Source organism: Ischnura elegans, chromosome 7, assembly GCF_921293095.1.
Source record: "Ischnura elegans chromosome 7, ioIscEleg1.1, whole genome shotgun sequence".
Classification (NCBI taxonomy): Eukaryota; Metazoa; Arthropoda; class Insecta; order Odonata; family Coenagrionidae; genus Ischnura; species Ischnura elegans.
The window spans coordinates 79121076-79137904 of NC_060252.1; the positions used below are offsets into that span (position 1 = coordinate 79121076).

Below are 16829 nucleotides of genomic sequence, written 5' to 3' on the forward strand. Positions count from 1 at the left end.
CCCCATCTCTTCTCCTTCTTTGCCACATTTTTTGGCAACATACTATATAATTTTGGCCCCAAGTATTGATATGACTGTCAATATATTTCAGTCGTTGGCCTAGGTATATCAAAGTTCCTCCAAGATCTGATGTCATAAGTTTGTGGTCTGGCCTTTTCACCGCTACGGTTATAGAAAACTCTTAAGGACTTTATAAATGAATAGATGCCTTAGTGGGAGGATATCTAATTTTTTGAAAAGAGGAAATGAGTGGCAATTAAGTGGCACAGTGGAAATTAACATGAAGGTAAAGGAATATCCACGAGACTTAACATGGGCATGGATAACTTAATAAATTCTCGTGAAAAAAAGTTAAACCTTCCAATCAATGTTGTTATGAATGATAGTTCCCTATAATAATTGAAGAATTGAATGGAATTGTTGGTATGCAAGAATTTACCTTTCTCGAGGCGGCACCTCTTCCGTGGCGCTGGAGTTGGAACAGATGTCTCCTCATCTACGATGACTTCCAACTGAAATGAAATAATACAGGGCTAAATATGCTGTGCAACCACTGTTTAACAATTTTGTTTCATTAATTCCCAAAATAATCATATGTACAAGTGAGAAATTTCAATGCTAACCTCAATGGGATCCATCACCCCCTCCACACCAGTGACTGCCACCTCTCCAATGAGACCAAGAAGTCTCTCTTTCAAATTGGGGAGGGGCGTCACAGGCAATGGGGGTCCACCACCGGTGCCAAGGGGATGGCGACGGATTTTTGACGCCTTCTGCTTGACGTCGCATTTCCAGTCCTGCCAGCACTATTATAACAATCACAGTAGCATCAAAGTACAAGTTTTACGACAAAAGAAAATCGTAAAGAAGTATTTCATTTACTTCGCCCACTTCCCCACATCTTTGGTAGCCCCACTGGGACAGGAATTCAGCTTTTGGCTTAATTCCTGCCACAGCTTCTCCTTGACTACCGTGGGGGCCAACCAACTTGTTATGAGTAAGTCCCGACCTCGGGGAAACCTAGCTGAAGTACCAGGAGACAATCCCGAACATGTCTCTCGGATCATCACATTCTTTCGCTTTACGGACCTTTTTAATAAAACATAAATACTTCTCTTTTTTAAGAATTTCCGATCATATTTTAAGTTCGACCTTTTTTAAAATCAGTATTATTTATTTCTTTTTTCCAATAATTAAGTGGTGCAAAATGGCCCTAGCCGCCGACGAAGCCTTTAAAACTAATACTACTATTCATATGTGCGAAAAATTTCACGCATGTAGCTTGATCTGGGGCCATCTCTACCCTTATCCGTTCAAACCAACGTTTGGGATGAAGAACTGAGAGGCTTTGGGTCTTTGGATTTGCGGTTGGTGAAAAGCGTGCGCTTATTATTCTTGTGGTAGAGAATGAAAAAACTCGTGTAAAATTTTCCGTGAAGCGGTATGCCACCGCTACCAGAGTGTTTAGAATGCGTTTTCAAGAATTTCATGGCAATCAGATGATTTGTGTGGGTTGTTGTCTGTGTGAAATTTAAAGATTAAATTTAAAGGTAAAGTTAGTCCAAAAAAGTTGCACATGGCAGGGAAGTTTAGTTTTCAAGAATTTCATGGCAATCAGATGATTTGTGTGGGTTGTTGTCTGTGTGAAATTTAAAGATTAAATTTAAAGGTAAAGTTAGTCCAAAAAAGTTGCACATGGCAGGGAAGTTTAGTTTTTTAACAATTCATGTCTTCTATCACTTTTTTGTATTTTTAAAATTTTTAGCGATACATAATAATGTTTGGAGGTATTTTCCAAGTGCGTCTCTTATTCCGTTGCTGGCCTCGCTTTGTATGCGTGCTTCCACACCTCGTAGAGGCAAACGGTTGAATGGAATCGGTAGCAAAGCACCAATGGCATGCACAGCCTAGTGATGATGGTCCACGCCCATACGCCGTAGAACTCCATGAGGGCAGGCTGCAACTCGGCGCGGTTGTTCTTCAGACGATTTAGGGCCCATAGTGCGACGTTCGCCACCAGGAGAAACGAGATGACTTGGCGTCCTGGTTTGCTCCTCAATTGTGATGCTGAAACGCATCTTCTCCTCCAGGCGTCTAGGAGTGCCAGCGTAAGGCACGTGCTTTGAGCGGCAGCCGCGACAGGGGTCAGCGCCAGCAGTAGGGCTGCAGGAGTGTCGGGAACCAACAGCCATGCACCCAGGCCCTATTATGTAATCAGAAAGCAACATTGTTGAAGGATTTGATGTAAGTGGCCGTGGATTCTTGTCGCGTTCGGGATCCATAAATTTCCCCCACTGCTTGTTTTTAAAAATTGTTTCCGATATAAGCTATCAATTAGCTGTTCCTTGTAGCCGTTATTTTTAGCAATTAGTTTAATTGTGTTTAATTCCTCGTTGAAATTGATAGGGGACATCGGAATATGGAGCAACCTATGTGACATGCTGTGTAAGGCTAACTTCTGAGAGAAACAATGTCTTGAACTGGAGTGTGACTTTAAGTGACTTTAAGATTTACTATTTAATGTCCTTAAAAATTCAGAGTATTTAATGAAATGTCTAAAAGGTTGGGTACACAGGAAAAACCATTTCCTTGGCAACTGCTTAGTGCATCGAGAATAAAATTTGCGTTACCATGGCTCAGTAAGTAAGAAGTTGCGACTCCATGCTTATGTACGAAAACTACTTAAAATTGTCTCCCCTATCGCCTCCTGAAACACATTGTATATCACCAACGTTACAGACGTCTCGTCCGTCATCATGAGGAGTGAATTAGTTTGAATTAATAGAAAAACCGTTGAGATGTATCCATAAACAGCTACAAGTATCATGTTGCCCGGTTACTTCTTACTGGCCGGAAAGGTCTTGGGAATCTGAATTAAATGGTGAGTTCTATCGTTTTTGATCCCCGTAAAAAAAGGGATTCCGCTGATTTATAAGGTTACGACCTGTGTATGGATTAAAATTATTTTTATTAAGTCGGTTCTCAACGGCCTCCTTATCAAGCTTGTCTCAGAAGTTGCTGGAACGATAGACTAATTTTGCGCTATTTCATTCTATCCAGGGGTCCCTAGTGATACTGTTCAGCCGCAGTAAACTTGTCTCGTTGTCCAAGCCTGCCCAATGCCTACAATGGTCCCTAAGCCTGTTACTCTGAGAAAATATGAGCGTTATATCTAATGCATTTGAGGCGATTTTAACGCCTGCTAGGAGTTTCAAACGATTCAAAACTAGCAAATCGACTGGTGTAAGTGGAACCATAATAACTAAGTATTTGACTGAAAATGAAAATTTTGCTTCTTCATCTGAATTTCGTTTGTAACATTCAATCGCGTTTCGAAATGAAGGTGAAAGTGAATAGCTTTTCTCTTCACAGGGAATGAACCTAGCATCCTACTCGGATCTTTAACTAGCCTGCGAGTGGAAGTACTGAGTGAATGATGCAGTACATAATGCTAGCTTTGAGATAATATTTTTTTAAATCGGCATTATCTCACCTGGAAGAGGCAGTATAGGTAGACGCCAGCTTGTGTGACCATTAGAATGATGTGCTCCAGCTGCAAGCGGCGTTCACTTTGAAAGTGCAGTTCCCGTACCCGCACCATGCATCCAATGGCTCCCAACGCTGATGCGGCGTACACCGCCAGCTCCCATGCCCGTAAGGGTACGGTGGCTGAAGGGAGTGTCTGTTGTCGGGACATGGCCAGCGCGGTGAGGAGTGACGTCAGGGTCAGAACAAGCACCAGTACTCCGAGGAATAAACCCCTTCCAGGAACAATATGGAACGAAAAACTTGTTGAATGAAAAAATAGCAAACTGAGGTCAACAGTATAATTTTGTACCCTTTGAGAGGAGAGAATATACGCTACGTCATCTAGATGCGATAGAATTCAATCCGGCCTCATGAACGGCTACTTTAAAGGGAAAAGTTCTTTCGGATGGGTAATCGAATCTTTGCTATAAATAAACGTTTATCATTGTCGGCGTTTAGATGGGTGACTTGGAGCTAATGAGCCGGTCAAGACAAACACCATGTCATGTCCTAATGACAATGGACAACGCGGCCATCGAAACATCGGCGGAGATGTAGAATGTGACTTTTATTTGGATTTCCCATTTCTCTGGAATGTATCTCTTGGCTACTAAGCATGTGGAACTGTAAATTATTATGCTCGGCATTCATTGCGTTGGAATATTTAATTTCAAATTATGCTGCTCCTTTTTTGAATTACAATATATACATTATATATTTTTAATGCCTTCTCTCCTTTTATTTACCGGCATACATTTTACGACAGCCTAGCGGTTTTCAGTTTAGGCACTTGAGTCTTACAATTTTGATAATACTATAAAAATATGCTACACGGATTAAAATTTCTATCCCTAGCTAATTTCTAACGACTTCCATTGAATAACCGCGCCGAAGGCGCTAATATATGTGCTGTAGTTGTAGGCCTTGGCTCACCCCAACCAGCCAGTTTACAACAAACAATTAAAAATAATAGCGCATGTGTATCGTTGCTGGTATAAAGTGTTGTCTGTGTGAAATATAAACTTGAAACTAGATTTTTTTCAATACTAGATTTACAATAAAAATTCAAAACAGACATTTAAAATATATATTCCTTTTTTCTTTTTTATTGATCAATATTATTTTTTTAATTACCATTCTCGTAATAAGTAATTTTATTATTATTTTTAATCTTTTACACAATTTTATTATAAAAATTATAGGAGAATTATCAACAGTTTTTAATACATTATGTTTTTTAATTTTCATTATTGTTTCATTTATGCATAGTGAATTGAACCATGATTAGAAAATAGCCTTTGATTAGAAGGAGATCAGGATACAGTACAGACTCATATGATGGGACTTACACATACATATAGTAATACCCTATGAGACTGAGAGGTGGCATTAAGTTATTTCAGTTGAGGAAAAAGCTCAGCATGATGCAGAATATGTTTTTGTCGCAGTGGAGGTAGTTGCGGTCAGTTTGCAGCCAGATTACTGTGCGGTGTCCACCGACGGATTGTGACAAATACCGCTTCGCAAGGGACAAATAACGCTACGCAAGTGCCACCTCTGCCCCGCCCTAGTTCCGGGCCTGACCTTGGGAACTTGTGATTATAGTTATATCTAGATTCTACGATGCAATCATAGAAGCAAATTCATTCAATAATCCCAAAACAACCGTCGCTTGTACTACTTGCCTGTAGGAGGATGCGCAGTCGACGGAGAATCGGCTGCCCGCCCTGCCGGCCCTCCTGATGATCACGCTGACTCCGCTCTCTTCCCTGCTGCTGTCCGCGTGGGACGAGGGCGTGTCGCGGAAGTAGGGGGCATTGGCGCTGCCCCACATGACGGCCAGGATGACCGCGCAGAGGAGGCTGTACTCGACGGTGAAGGGGAAGAGGAACGGCGAAGACTCCTCCAACAGCGATGCCATTATGTGCGTGTTGCGGCAGCGAAACTTGGTGAGGTGGGCGTCGGAAGATACTGAAACACAAACGCCGTTTAAAAGCAGAAATTCAGACACTGTTTTAGTATCACGGGGGAAAAATACCGTCCAATTTTGGCAGTTGTGAATCGCTTCTGGCGGTGAGGTATATCCTTTACGAGTGCGAGAAGTACAGGGTTTTTTTTTGCACGGATGACAAAAAAAATAGGTTGGTAGAGAATATTTTAAGGAATGATAATAGAAGTAAATAGAAACTTGAAGCTTGTGCGAGGTGGAAGGGCTCCATATTATCTATATAAGACACATCTGTTATCTCCACAATTTATAAAAAAATTGACCGGTTTCGGCTGTTCAACCATTATAAAAAAATATTCAACCATTATCAAGTATAGAAAACACATTTTTATGCACTGTCATATAAGTACAGAAAATATGACAGTACATAAAAAATGTATTTTCTGTACTTGATAGTGGTGTAAGAGCCGAAACCGGTAAAAAAAAATATTGTGGAAGTAACAAAGGGTCTGTCATTGTTTATAATGGAACAATGAAAAGCGCAGGTCTTATGAAAGAGCCAAAGCTCCTATCTCCTTTATTTACGAGAGTTGCCCAGGAAGGAATGCACCGTATTTATTTTCTTCGACTTTTATTTTTTGCACAATATGAGAATTACACAGACGAAAGAATGATGTTTTAGCTACAGCCCCTATTTTTCCACTTATTCTCCTTCCCATTCTGTGGCCTTCCTCAAGCGCGAAACAATGACGTGTATGCCTTGTTGGTACCTATCCTTGCTCTGGTCACGGATCCATTTCTTCACTGAGTGAATCACGCCCTCGTCATTCTCATAATGTCTTCCATGAATGGCATCCTGTAATGGCCCAAACAAATGGAAGTGGAATGAAGGGAGGTCAGGGGTATAGGGTTAATGGAGTAATGCTGTCCTATCCTGTTTTTCCATGTGTTCATCGTAACATTTCCTCGGTTTTTATGGCGCCGAAGTCGCCGGAAGAGCGTCTTGAGGTATGTTAATGTGTTGACTTATGGTTCTGAATTAATGGTTCCTCCTCGCTGCATCAACAGTATGACAATGGCAACACCATCTCGCTGCAACATGTCAGGTTTGACAGCCATGGATGGTCCCTTCGCAGGCCAACTTTTTCATGTTCTTTTTCAAGACTTCAATTTTTGAGCTATTTAGGGTAAAATAAGCATGCTCATTTCAAAACTATAGTTCTTCTTTCATGTCAAGTTTTTCAGTATTCCTAGTGTAATTGTGACCAGTCACTGCTTGATTGAGCGTCGGTTACAGGAGTCATCTTCGCTCTCCAATTGGCTGACATTAACCTTATGCGGCTCTTGCTGGGTGACTGACACCGTTGGAGGCCAGCTACAAGCGCATAGTTGTCTACTTATGAAAGTTTTAATATAGTGAGACGCAGGCACGTAGTCCGAAATTTTTTCAACGGGGTATTTCAATGTTTTGCGGTTTCCATGCGCTGAATTTTGTTGTCATTTCACGCGCATCGGTAAACCGCAATATTTAATATATCACCTAAAAATTTCGTTTGAATATTGCTGAAAGTTAAATTCACCGTTGGTTATTGTCAGGCGTTATGAAATGTAACTGTATCAAGAAGTGGAGGGTCAGAGTATAGGTGCTCCTAGGCTGCAATCTGACGTAGAATGCGAGTTTCTTTTTACAAAGTTAGCAGAGTTAAGTTTTTATTTACATCCATTTTCCGTCTTGAATTTTTTTTATTTCAAATTATTTATATATTTTATTTATATATATGGACAAATTCCACTCCATCACGCTTGGTTCTTCTAATTTCCTGTCTGCTTGTGCTAGTCGACCTCTTAAGACAAACAGCAATGCACTCGTTAGGCAAGCCATTTGTTTGCCTATTTTAAGGTGAACATTAGTGCTCAAGATAAATCATTGGCCCCGCACAAAGTGAACAAGCTGTATTTCAGGAGTAAACTGACCTGGAGGAAAGGATTACTATACATTTCTATTTGGTATTACTATGATTTGGCGAGAGCCCAAAGATCACTCACGTTGTTGCTTTTTAATAGCAAAAAAAGTCTGTATACAACAAGAAAATCAAATGTGAAAATGAGTAATCTAGTTATTCATCATATATACGCCCTGTGCTTCATCTAGCTAAAATTCCAGTGCCAATTTTCAATTTATCTCATTTCATCTCTTTGCAAATGCAGGAATACGAATCTGGTGAATATTGAATTGACCCCTTTGATGAATATAATGAAATTGATGGTGATTCCGTTAGCAAGGGATCTGTTCAGCATGAGTCGAATGATTTGGAACGAGACTGGAAACTCTCTTAAATAGATTGTCACAGATAAATGTCCAAAAATTAAGCACGCCAGAAAAAAAAGCTTGACGCGAAAATGTTTACCTTAATATTTATATGTTTCGTTTATTAAGAAATCCACTATTTGATTTATTGCAATTTTTACTTGCAATAACTTTATATTGCTCTTATATGAATGAACTCATTCTGTATGGGCAGTATATGATGTAAAACTTCCCTTTAAAATCATTCTTATGCAAATTTTGTATAGCACATGAAACTAAAAGAGGATATACTGTAGCTCAAAAAGTTGAAGTGATAGATAAAGACTGAGATTATTTTCTTATTCAGGAAGCAAAAGTTAGTCAAAAACTAAAGTCAATCAAAAACCAAAGTAAAACCAAGACTCAGATCTAAGACAATACATTTTTTTCCCAGTGTAACAGGTCATCAAAATTGAATTGGAGATATGGAGGAAAATCTTATGGAATGTGGCAATGATCGTAATAGCGTGGGATATTGGCGATGAAAAATTAAAATAAATAATATAATTTTCGCGAAAAAATACACTCCTGAGGTTAGGAAACAATGGAGAATCCTCCTGTAATATCTCTTCCTGGCGTAAGGTGCGAGTGAAAGTGCGGGGAGGAGAGACTCCGAAAACAGTCACCTGAGCTAAGATCATTACATCTGAGATTAAGGGACGAATAGTCAGACGGTACGTGCTTATTGGGAGTGAGACTTACCTCCCTCGTGTTCCATCTGTCGATTGTGAAGTAGATGAAGGATATCGTGCTTGGTCTCCTGGACGAGAGCGTTCAGCCATTCACACATGTTGGTTGCAATCATATGCATTAGGCCAAAGCGGACTACTATCTGGTATTTGCGGAGCGCCATTATCTGTAATGAATCACTGAATAATGAGGTGCATTTTTTAAAGAGTAATAGTTGATAATTGCTCATAATTAATGACAATACTGTGCGATGAAAATGAAAGTTGAGGAAATATGGAGATCAAAACTTTCATCTGCTGTGGTCTTAGACATTTTTTCTGCTGATACGTTTTTTATGGCACCATTTTACCCAGGTATATATTAGGCTAAAAGTCACGCCTTTCTTTACTCCTGGTTATATAATATTGGAGGTCGCAAGTAGAATTACATGGCAATGCGCCTGCAATATTTCTTGGCGTGTGCAATCAATTTGTTATTATTATGCAATGAAAAATACCCATGTTACACATATACACTTGCAGTTCACGGTCATCTTAGCTATTTTGGCATCTATTCCATATGAATTAAGATACGCGTTATTCAATCAACTACCTATCTAAAATTGGTAACCATTGTGATTGGCTAAGGCATCATCGTTGCCCTTCTGGAGCATAATAACATTAATTGCAGTAAAATACACTCTTCGTGCTTTACAACTGCAATTTTCTGCAGAGGATATATATCTTCAAGAACATTTTTTATTATTGTGCGAATCGACTTCTATGCATGGGGTCAAGATTGAAATGCCCAAAACGTAGATAACATAATGAATCTGGAAGGGATGATTGGCTTACTATGACGATAATCCTTTTTTCATGTTTTTAATCTATATTGGAATTTTCATTTCCAATTAACAAAATATTCTCGAAGAAGGAAAAGAATCTTACTGTTAACGCAATATATTCGCAGGTTTACAATTTACTTTGCTATTTTCATTTCTCATAGTAGGAAAGTATAGGTTTCAAAGTTGGGCTAAGATCTTGAATACTGCGTAGTCAGTTTTCACGCTCTCGTTAATGTTTTCCTCTTAGTTCACACCATTTCACCAAAGTTTGGCACCATTTCAGCCAAAATACTTTACATTTTGACTTAAAAAAAAATAACTTTACGTTGCCTCGATGAAAGGGCCAAGTAGATTTTTTGAGACCAACCTTATTGTTAGCGAAGATGAAGACCATCTGGACGGACGTGAAGACAATGCGTGAGAGTGGATTGATGGCCAGGAACACGTTGCTACACTCGGGGCCTTTGATTAGTTCGAAGTATTGACCGAACTCCAAACCCGAGTAAATGACACTACCCACGCCAAACGCTGTAGAAGAAGGAGATAGAGGTGAGGTTATTGTGCAATGGTCTTGGTCACCTTATAGCGAACGTCCATTAATTCGCGAGACAATTTTGACAACTTTCGCACTCCTTCTCCCCTTAGCTTTGGTTCAGCCCTCTCCTCCTATGTCACGTGATATTTATCAAAATGTGTATTTGTATGAAAATTTTTATTTGATTGCGTTGGATTTACTTGAAATACATTATTTGCGTCGTTATATTTTTTAGACTAGTACTTTAGAGTACAGCAAACATAGACTAGAATCATAGTATGAAATGGAACTATTAAATTCTTAAAGAACTGCTTCTCACACTTAAACTCAGTTTTTTTTGCAGAAGTAAGTAGTTTATACGCCGAGATCTCTGCTGACGGTACATGAGATTCGGCTCGACCCTCTCCCCCTTAACCACTACATCATTGACCACAGAAGTACGTCTCTCTTTGATCCTTCCGCATATATCAGCCATATCCATGGATGGGATTTGAATACTTACCTACTACTCCAGCTCGGAGACAAAAGCAGCCATGCCGTACTTGTCGAGAGTCCGATCGTTTTACGCGTAGCATGCTTCCTGTTGTGAACAAAATTTTTTGGTTGTTAAATACGACTCCATATATTTCATGCCCTTTTTAAGCTGATTACCTTAAAGGTTAATTACATTAGTATGCGAAACTACGATCACTTATGTCACAATCTTGTAGGGGCGGCAAAAACTTGGAAGTAAAATGATTTTGGTGTACCCCTTTTAGGAATAATATCTTTAAAATGTTAACTATAGGAATAATTGTGTTTTTATTTATTGCACTATTCAAAGCTTAATGTCGTCAAGCGGTGAACTTACCGCGTCTTTTGCCTTCAAAATTTTCCATTGACTTTTAGAGGATGCTGACTTAAACGCAAGCATGCCGCGAATGAGTGGTAGGAAACCTTGTGTCTTACTTAATAAACTTTGTTTTTGAAAATTTTGTAAAGAATTAATTAACTGTCCTAACGGAGATCAGCGTAGGGAATTTATCATTCTATTCAACCACATAAAATATTCGTTATTTATTTTCTGCTCATGGAGCTCTATGAATTTTGCATCATGTAGCTTCGAAATATAGGAAAATATAAATTTTCACTGAAGTCCTCTCAGTTTTTCATGAAAATCACTCTTTAAGCCCTTTTTTGTCAACCGTCGTATGGTGCACCGTAGTATATGAATAGCAAGTCTATTCAATGCTTCTAGTTAGTCTTTATTTTTTTCCTATTTCAAAACCTCCTCATAACGAGTCTTTCTGACTTATTCAGGAGGTTTGTATTTTCTATATTTATGTTGGATATGAGATTAAAAAGATATGAAAGCAAGTGAAAAGCTCTTTCGACTGCAACTCGGGCTATTCGCTGGGAAAACACCCAGTCCTTCAGATCTGAAGGTATAAAACCAATCAATGAGTTAATATTATGGGAAATATGCTATTTCATGAGGCCAACGAAAACTGAAATGAATCGCTAATCACTGGCTGCGACGTCCTCGAATTGGATGCTAAAAGGAAATTATCCTGCTCTATATTATCCAGGCATTTCTAACGAAATCAGTAGATGACGGTAGAAAATGTTTTAATAATAGAAATATTTTTACCGTAACGATTTATTTCGATAATTTTTGATAAAATGTAAAACTTATAAGCCAAAAGCACGAGAATTTTTTTCGGTTACGGCAACGTTCAAATTTTTACCTTCGGACTGAAAATACTAAATATCTTGTATACCCTCTCAAACTACGAGTAAATAAATAAATATTGAATTTTTTATTCTGAGTATTACGGCTTACCGGAATGAGTCTGCGAGGCCGATGCGTCCGGATGCTCTCTTAGGAGCGAAGCGTAGGTGAAGAGCAAAAAGAAAAGGCTGCCATGGTACAAGTAGAGCTTGAATGCCTGTTGGGGTGATAGTTATTTTAACGCCTTCTCTCTCACAAGGAGAATGGCTGATGAATCATAATGTATCTAAGAACCTATTTTTAGTTATTTTCACAGGATAAAAACGTCAACTAGATTAAGAGCAAGATATTGGATGCTAGAAAATATGTGAAAATATATCTGTAGGTGTTAGCCCTACGTGTGAGACCGACGCAAAATTGATAATGCAATGAAAAAAATGGAAATAGATCACACGGAAATAGTAATAATTGACTGAAATTTGAAAACGAAATATCTCCGAATTTTTTTTAGAATTCTGGGAATATATAAGAAATTGTGATGCCGTTCTGGGGAGAAATTATCTGGTCTATTAATTTTTTGGCCTAAATAACATCGAATGACACACGTTTGGTCACATTGTGTTATGTATGGTTCTGAGTGGTCAATGAACCAAAGAAATACTGCCGAGAATATGTACTTCAATGTGTACATTTCTATGGTGAAGTATGTCTACGTTATCATTTTATCTCATTAGTTTGACGAATCTTTCGACAAGATCAGTTTCATACTGTGATGTAAAGATAACAGTTTTACTTTCGTGACAGATTTGTGGAGTGGTGCGCGTACTGTTCGGATGCGTCACGGTGAATCTAATTATCTCACGCAGTGAAAAGGGTCGATATGCTCACATCGTGGAATCCAGACGGTGGCTGGTCGACCGCGACTGCTTCAGTGACAGGCAGTGCCACTCCAAGGACCACAACTAGCTTACCGTAGAAGGCGGAGAGTGTTGCGACCAAAGCGGCGCTGCAACAGGAGAGAAATGGTGAGGCATATTTAGCAAGGAAAATGAGACTACAACGACGCCATTGAGAACCCTCGGATTCTGTCGATGTTTTTGGCGAAAAAAACAATAATGTGCAATATTGCAGCCTTGTGAGCAAGATGTTATTGGAGAATAAAAGAAAATGTAAAAATGCGCTTACAAATGAATAGTTAATCAAAGTAGGAGCAGTCAAACAGTAATTGATTGAATGACAAAATGATAGGCATTACTTGGATAAAATAGCTATTGCTCTCTTTGTCAGAGGAAACTTAAAGGAATGGTCATATATACTTTTAATTATGTTTTAAAAGGTTCCACAATGTAGCAATATAGTTAATCGTTTAGGCAAGCTTCTCTCGGGATTTCCACCGCGTTGGAAACTTCATTTCTGTAGACGCTTCGAGCTCCAACTAGGGGTTCATCCTCAGGGCTACTGAGTTTCGTTTCGAGGAAATTAGCTTTTTATCGTGAAGTTATTTGTTTCTGGTTAAATTTATTATAGTCTGATACAACGATAATATAACCTTGAGGAAAGATTAAGCACTCAAAAAACCGTAAGTTCGACTGTGGCGGCGTCAATCACTCCCGCGGCGACTTTAGAATTACTCTCCACGGAAGTAGGTTATTCCAGGGAGTCTTTTTTTTCGTTATGTTTTACCATTTTTTCTCGTTTTAGTGGGCCGCATCACGTAAGAGTAGTTTGAACGAAACGAATTAAGGTCAATAAATGGCGAAAATGATGCACCAAGTTAATTGTAACCATGTGACACAGCAATAAAAAAGCAAATAACTCCACGATAACAAGTTTAATTCCCTCGGAACGACATATAGCAGACCTGAGGATCATCCACGAGTCGTAGCTCGAAACGTCGGCAGAAATGGACTTTCTAACCCGGTGGGAATCACGAGAGAAGTTTACCCGCATAATTCGCCGGGAAAGTATAATATCTTTTTTCATATTTAATCGTAGCTTGGGAAGAAATTTTGGAATTCACCGTGAATAGCATCTTAGCGTTCGTAGTGGTATTTTTTTTGTTCGTCTTTCTCTTACTTTCCTTCGCGCTTCCACTTGCGGCTTCCCCATCTCACCACCCGATGACCTTTGCCGCTGCGGACTGAGTCACACCGCGTTCTATTATCAATGAATGCCGATTCCGGAGAGTAGAGCGCACTGCGGGACAAAATGGAATCATATTAATGACGAATGAGTCGGGTTTAGTATCCTATTTAACATACAAATCTTTTATGATAAAAATGAACAACAAATGGTAATTTCCACACTTTAATATACTACGCCACTACCGACAATAGTTTCGACACTATCTCGTGTTCAAGGTCGAAACCTTGGTCCGTTGCGGAGTTGTATATCGTCAAAGGTACAAAGTTAAATTCAATACTGGAACTGAACTGGTTAGTGGTATCGCCCGTGTAAAAAATCGTTCATTGAGTTTCACTATAGAACAGAACCGTAGCGTCCCTTGTGGGAGTGTCATTCTTGCCAATGCATAAAAAAGTAACCGCTAGGGTGCGTTAGGTCAACATCGGAGAAAATTGCTCTAAAATACTATGAAGGGGATTCACTAGAGCACACTGACACAACTATCTACGTGTATCCACAGTTTGCCTGCATGATAAATGGCCCGTATTATATTCTGTATCAATTCCTGTTACTAGGCTATTAGGTAATCGGTAGCGTGGTTGCCCATTAGTTGGATGAGGACCAATTTGGATTCAGGAAAAACAAAGGCACAAGGGAAGCAATATTGGCCCTAAGACTGCTCATAGAAAAGAGAATGGAAAAGAACAAGCCAACATTCGTTGCGTTTGTGGACTTAGAGAAAGCATTTGATAACTTGGATTGGAGCACAATGCTTGGAATCCTAAAGGAAATTGGGGTTCTTTATAATGACAGAAGAATCATCCACAGTTTATACAAAAACCAAATAGCCGTGATAAAATCAGGGCCCAGCTGTGAAGAAGCAAGAATTAAGAAAGGAGTGCGACAAGGCTGTACATTGTCACCCGTAATTTTCAACGTTTACATTGAAAAAGCCATTAAGGAAATCAAAGAAAAGGCATTGGGAGTGAATATCCATGGAGAAAAAATAAGCATGCTAAGATTTGCCGATGACATAGCCGTTATAGCAGAAACAGAGAAGGATTTGAAAAATATTCTGGTTAATATGGGTAGGGTAATGAGTAGATATCAACTGAAAATAAGCACGAAGAAAACCAAGATCTTAGTAAGCAGCAGAAGAGAAGAAGTCAAGACCAACATTAAAATAGGGAGGCAAAAACTGATAGAAGTGGATGAATTCTGTTATTTGGGAAGCAAGATAACTAGTGACGGGAGAAGCAAGAAAGAAATTATCAGCAGAATAGCCCAGGCGAAGAGAGCATTCCACCAAAAGAGAGACCTGCTTACAGCGGGAAACTTAAATATGGATGTAAAGAAACAATTTATAAGAACCTACATCTGGAGTATGCTCCTATACGGAAGTGAGGCATGGACAATGACCGCAGCGGAGAAAGCAAGGATAGAGGCCTTTGAAATGTGGTGCTACAGAAGAATGATGAAAATCAAATGGATCGACCGAGTTAGTAACGAGGAAGTCCTAAGAAGGGTAGGAGAGAAGAGAAGCCTCATGAAAACCTTAATAAGAAGACGGAACAACCTTATAGGCCACATCTTGAGACATGATGGCCTGATGAAGACAATCGTCGAAGGACAGACGGAAGGCAAGAATGGAAAAGGAAGACCTCGAACAAAATATATGGAACAAGTAAAGAAGAATGTGAAAGAGAAGAAATACGTAGGAGTGAAAAGATTAGCTGATAGGAGAACTGAGTGGAGAGCTGCGTCAAACCAATCCTAGGATTGTTGACCAGTGATGATGATGATGAGGACTTGGTATATATTTCCAAAACCGAATCCAACTAAATCTTTTCCTCTACTCTTTGGGGGCATTCTGGGTTCGAAAAATCGGTGGTAACGAGGTATTGGAACATCGCGGAGAAGCTTATTAATGGCAGAAAAGTCATTGTGATAGCCATTAGTCCATATCTTGTAACTGTCAGAAGGCCTGAAAGTCGAGAATTGTTTGGTTTTTTCCAAGATTCATCATTAGTAGGTTAGATATCACTGGAAAAAACGATCCTCGTGGAACAAACGGCGGACAAAAGTTGTATTAACTGGTATAGTGACTAGAAAAAGCCGTAAGCCTTTTCCTAGCGTAGAGGCAGGCCCATGCTGGGCCGCTGGGGCACTGGGACGTATCGCGGTGCGCCCTCCAGCTTGGAAATCATTTGCACCCCCCCGTTCCGAAACTGACACATTTAAAAAACAGAATACCCAAATTGAGCAGTCAACTTGATTTCAATGATGCCTAATTTAACAGCAACAAGCAAAGCAATTTGAGTAAACAAAGCAATTTTTTAAATAAATATTATTCATTCTGGATCTTTCCGGTAATCTTCCCCCTGCATAGTGCCCTCCGCCCTCTGCTCATGGCCGTCCACCGCCCTAAGGCCCCTTGCACACACACCGATTTTGGACGGCCGGTAAAATATCGGCCGATATTTTACCGGCGAAGCGATGCGTGCACACACGCCGGATTTTTACCGGTCAAACGATAAGTTGCTATGTTTTTGAGCCGGCGCCGGCGATCCACAGTGACAATGGCCGGCAGCTAACCGGCATTTTGCCGGTGCTGACGCGTGATGGTGTGTGTGCTAGCTCCAATGTTCTCCCATTGTTCACTATTGGAATGTGGACGGCCGATATTTCACCGGCCGTCCAAAATCGGTGTGTGTGCAAGGGGCCTAAGGAGTCCAGCACGGGCCCGGGTTGAGGGGTTCTGGGGGGGAAGAGAACCCCCAGCGAGCAAAAGCGAGTATCTATTTCTCTCCGATTATATCGTATCCATTTAAAGGAAAATGGAAGTTTTCACTCATTTTAAAAGCTGTTTTACCTTTCGGCGACCACGCTGTCCATGGTTTCGAATTTTATCCCATTCGTCTGCTCTTGCGAAGATCCATAGCAGGGTGTACGTCCGTGAAGGGAGCTCGCTGCGATCCAGATTGAAGGGCGGTATTTTGCTTTCTCTTAACTTATGCATGCTAGGTGTCGCGGCGGAATATAGGCTCATGGTCTCAGTTAGCACTCAGCCCAGCTCGGCGCATTGTTGACAGAATCTATGGGGACAGGATGAAATTATCGCCT

At 39.9% G+C, this 16829-nt stretch overlaps 1 protein-coding gene across 1 annotated transcript; it reads right to left on the minus strand.

The window, feature by feature from the left end:
- Positions 1-1729: 1729 nt before the first annotated feature.
- Positions 1730-16712, minus strand: LOC124162485 (proton channel OtopLc-like). The gene is made up of 10 exons (XM_046539038.1): positions 16579-16712; positions 13659-13778; positions 12471-12588; positions 11694-11799; positions 10374-10451; positions 9704-9864; positions 8526-8679; positions 5214-5499; positions 3494-3761; positions 1730-2203 (listed from the first exon to the last, which is right to left on the minus strand). The coding sequence occupies exons 1-10, from the start codon at positions 16599-16601 to the stop codon at positions 1808-1810; spliced, it is 1710 nt and encodes a 569-aa protein (XP_046394994.1). The 5' UTR covers positions 16602-16712; the 3' UTR covers positions 1730-1807.
- Positions 16713-16829: the final 117 nt, after the last annotated feature.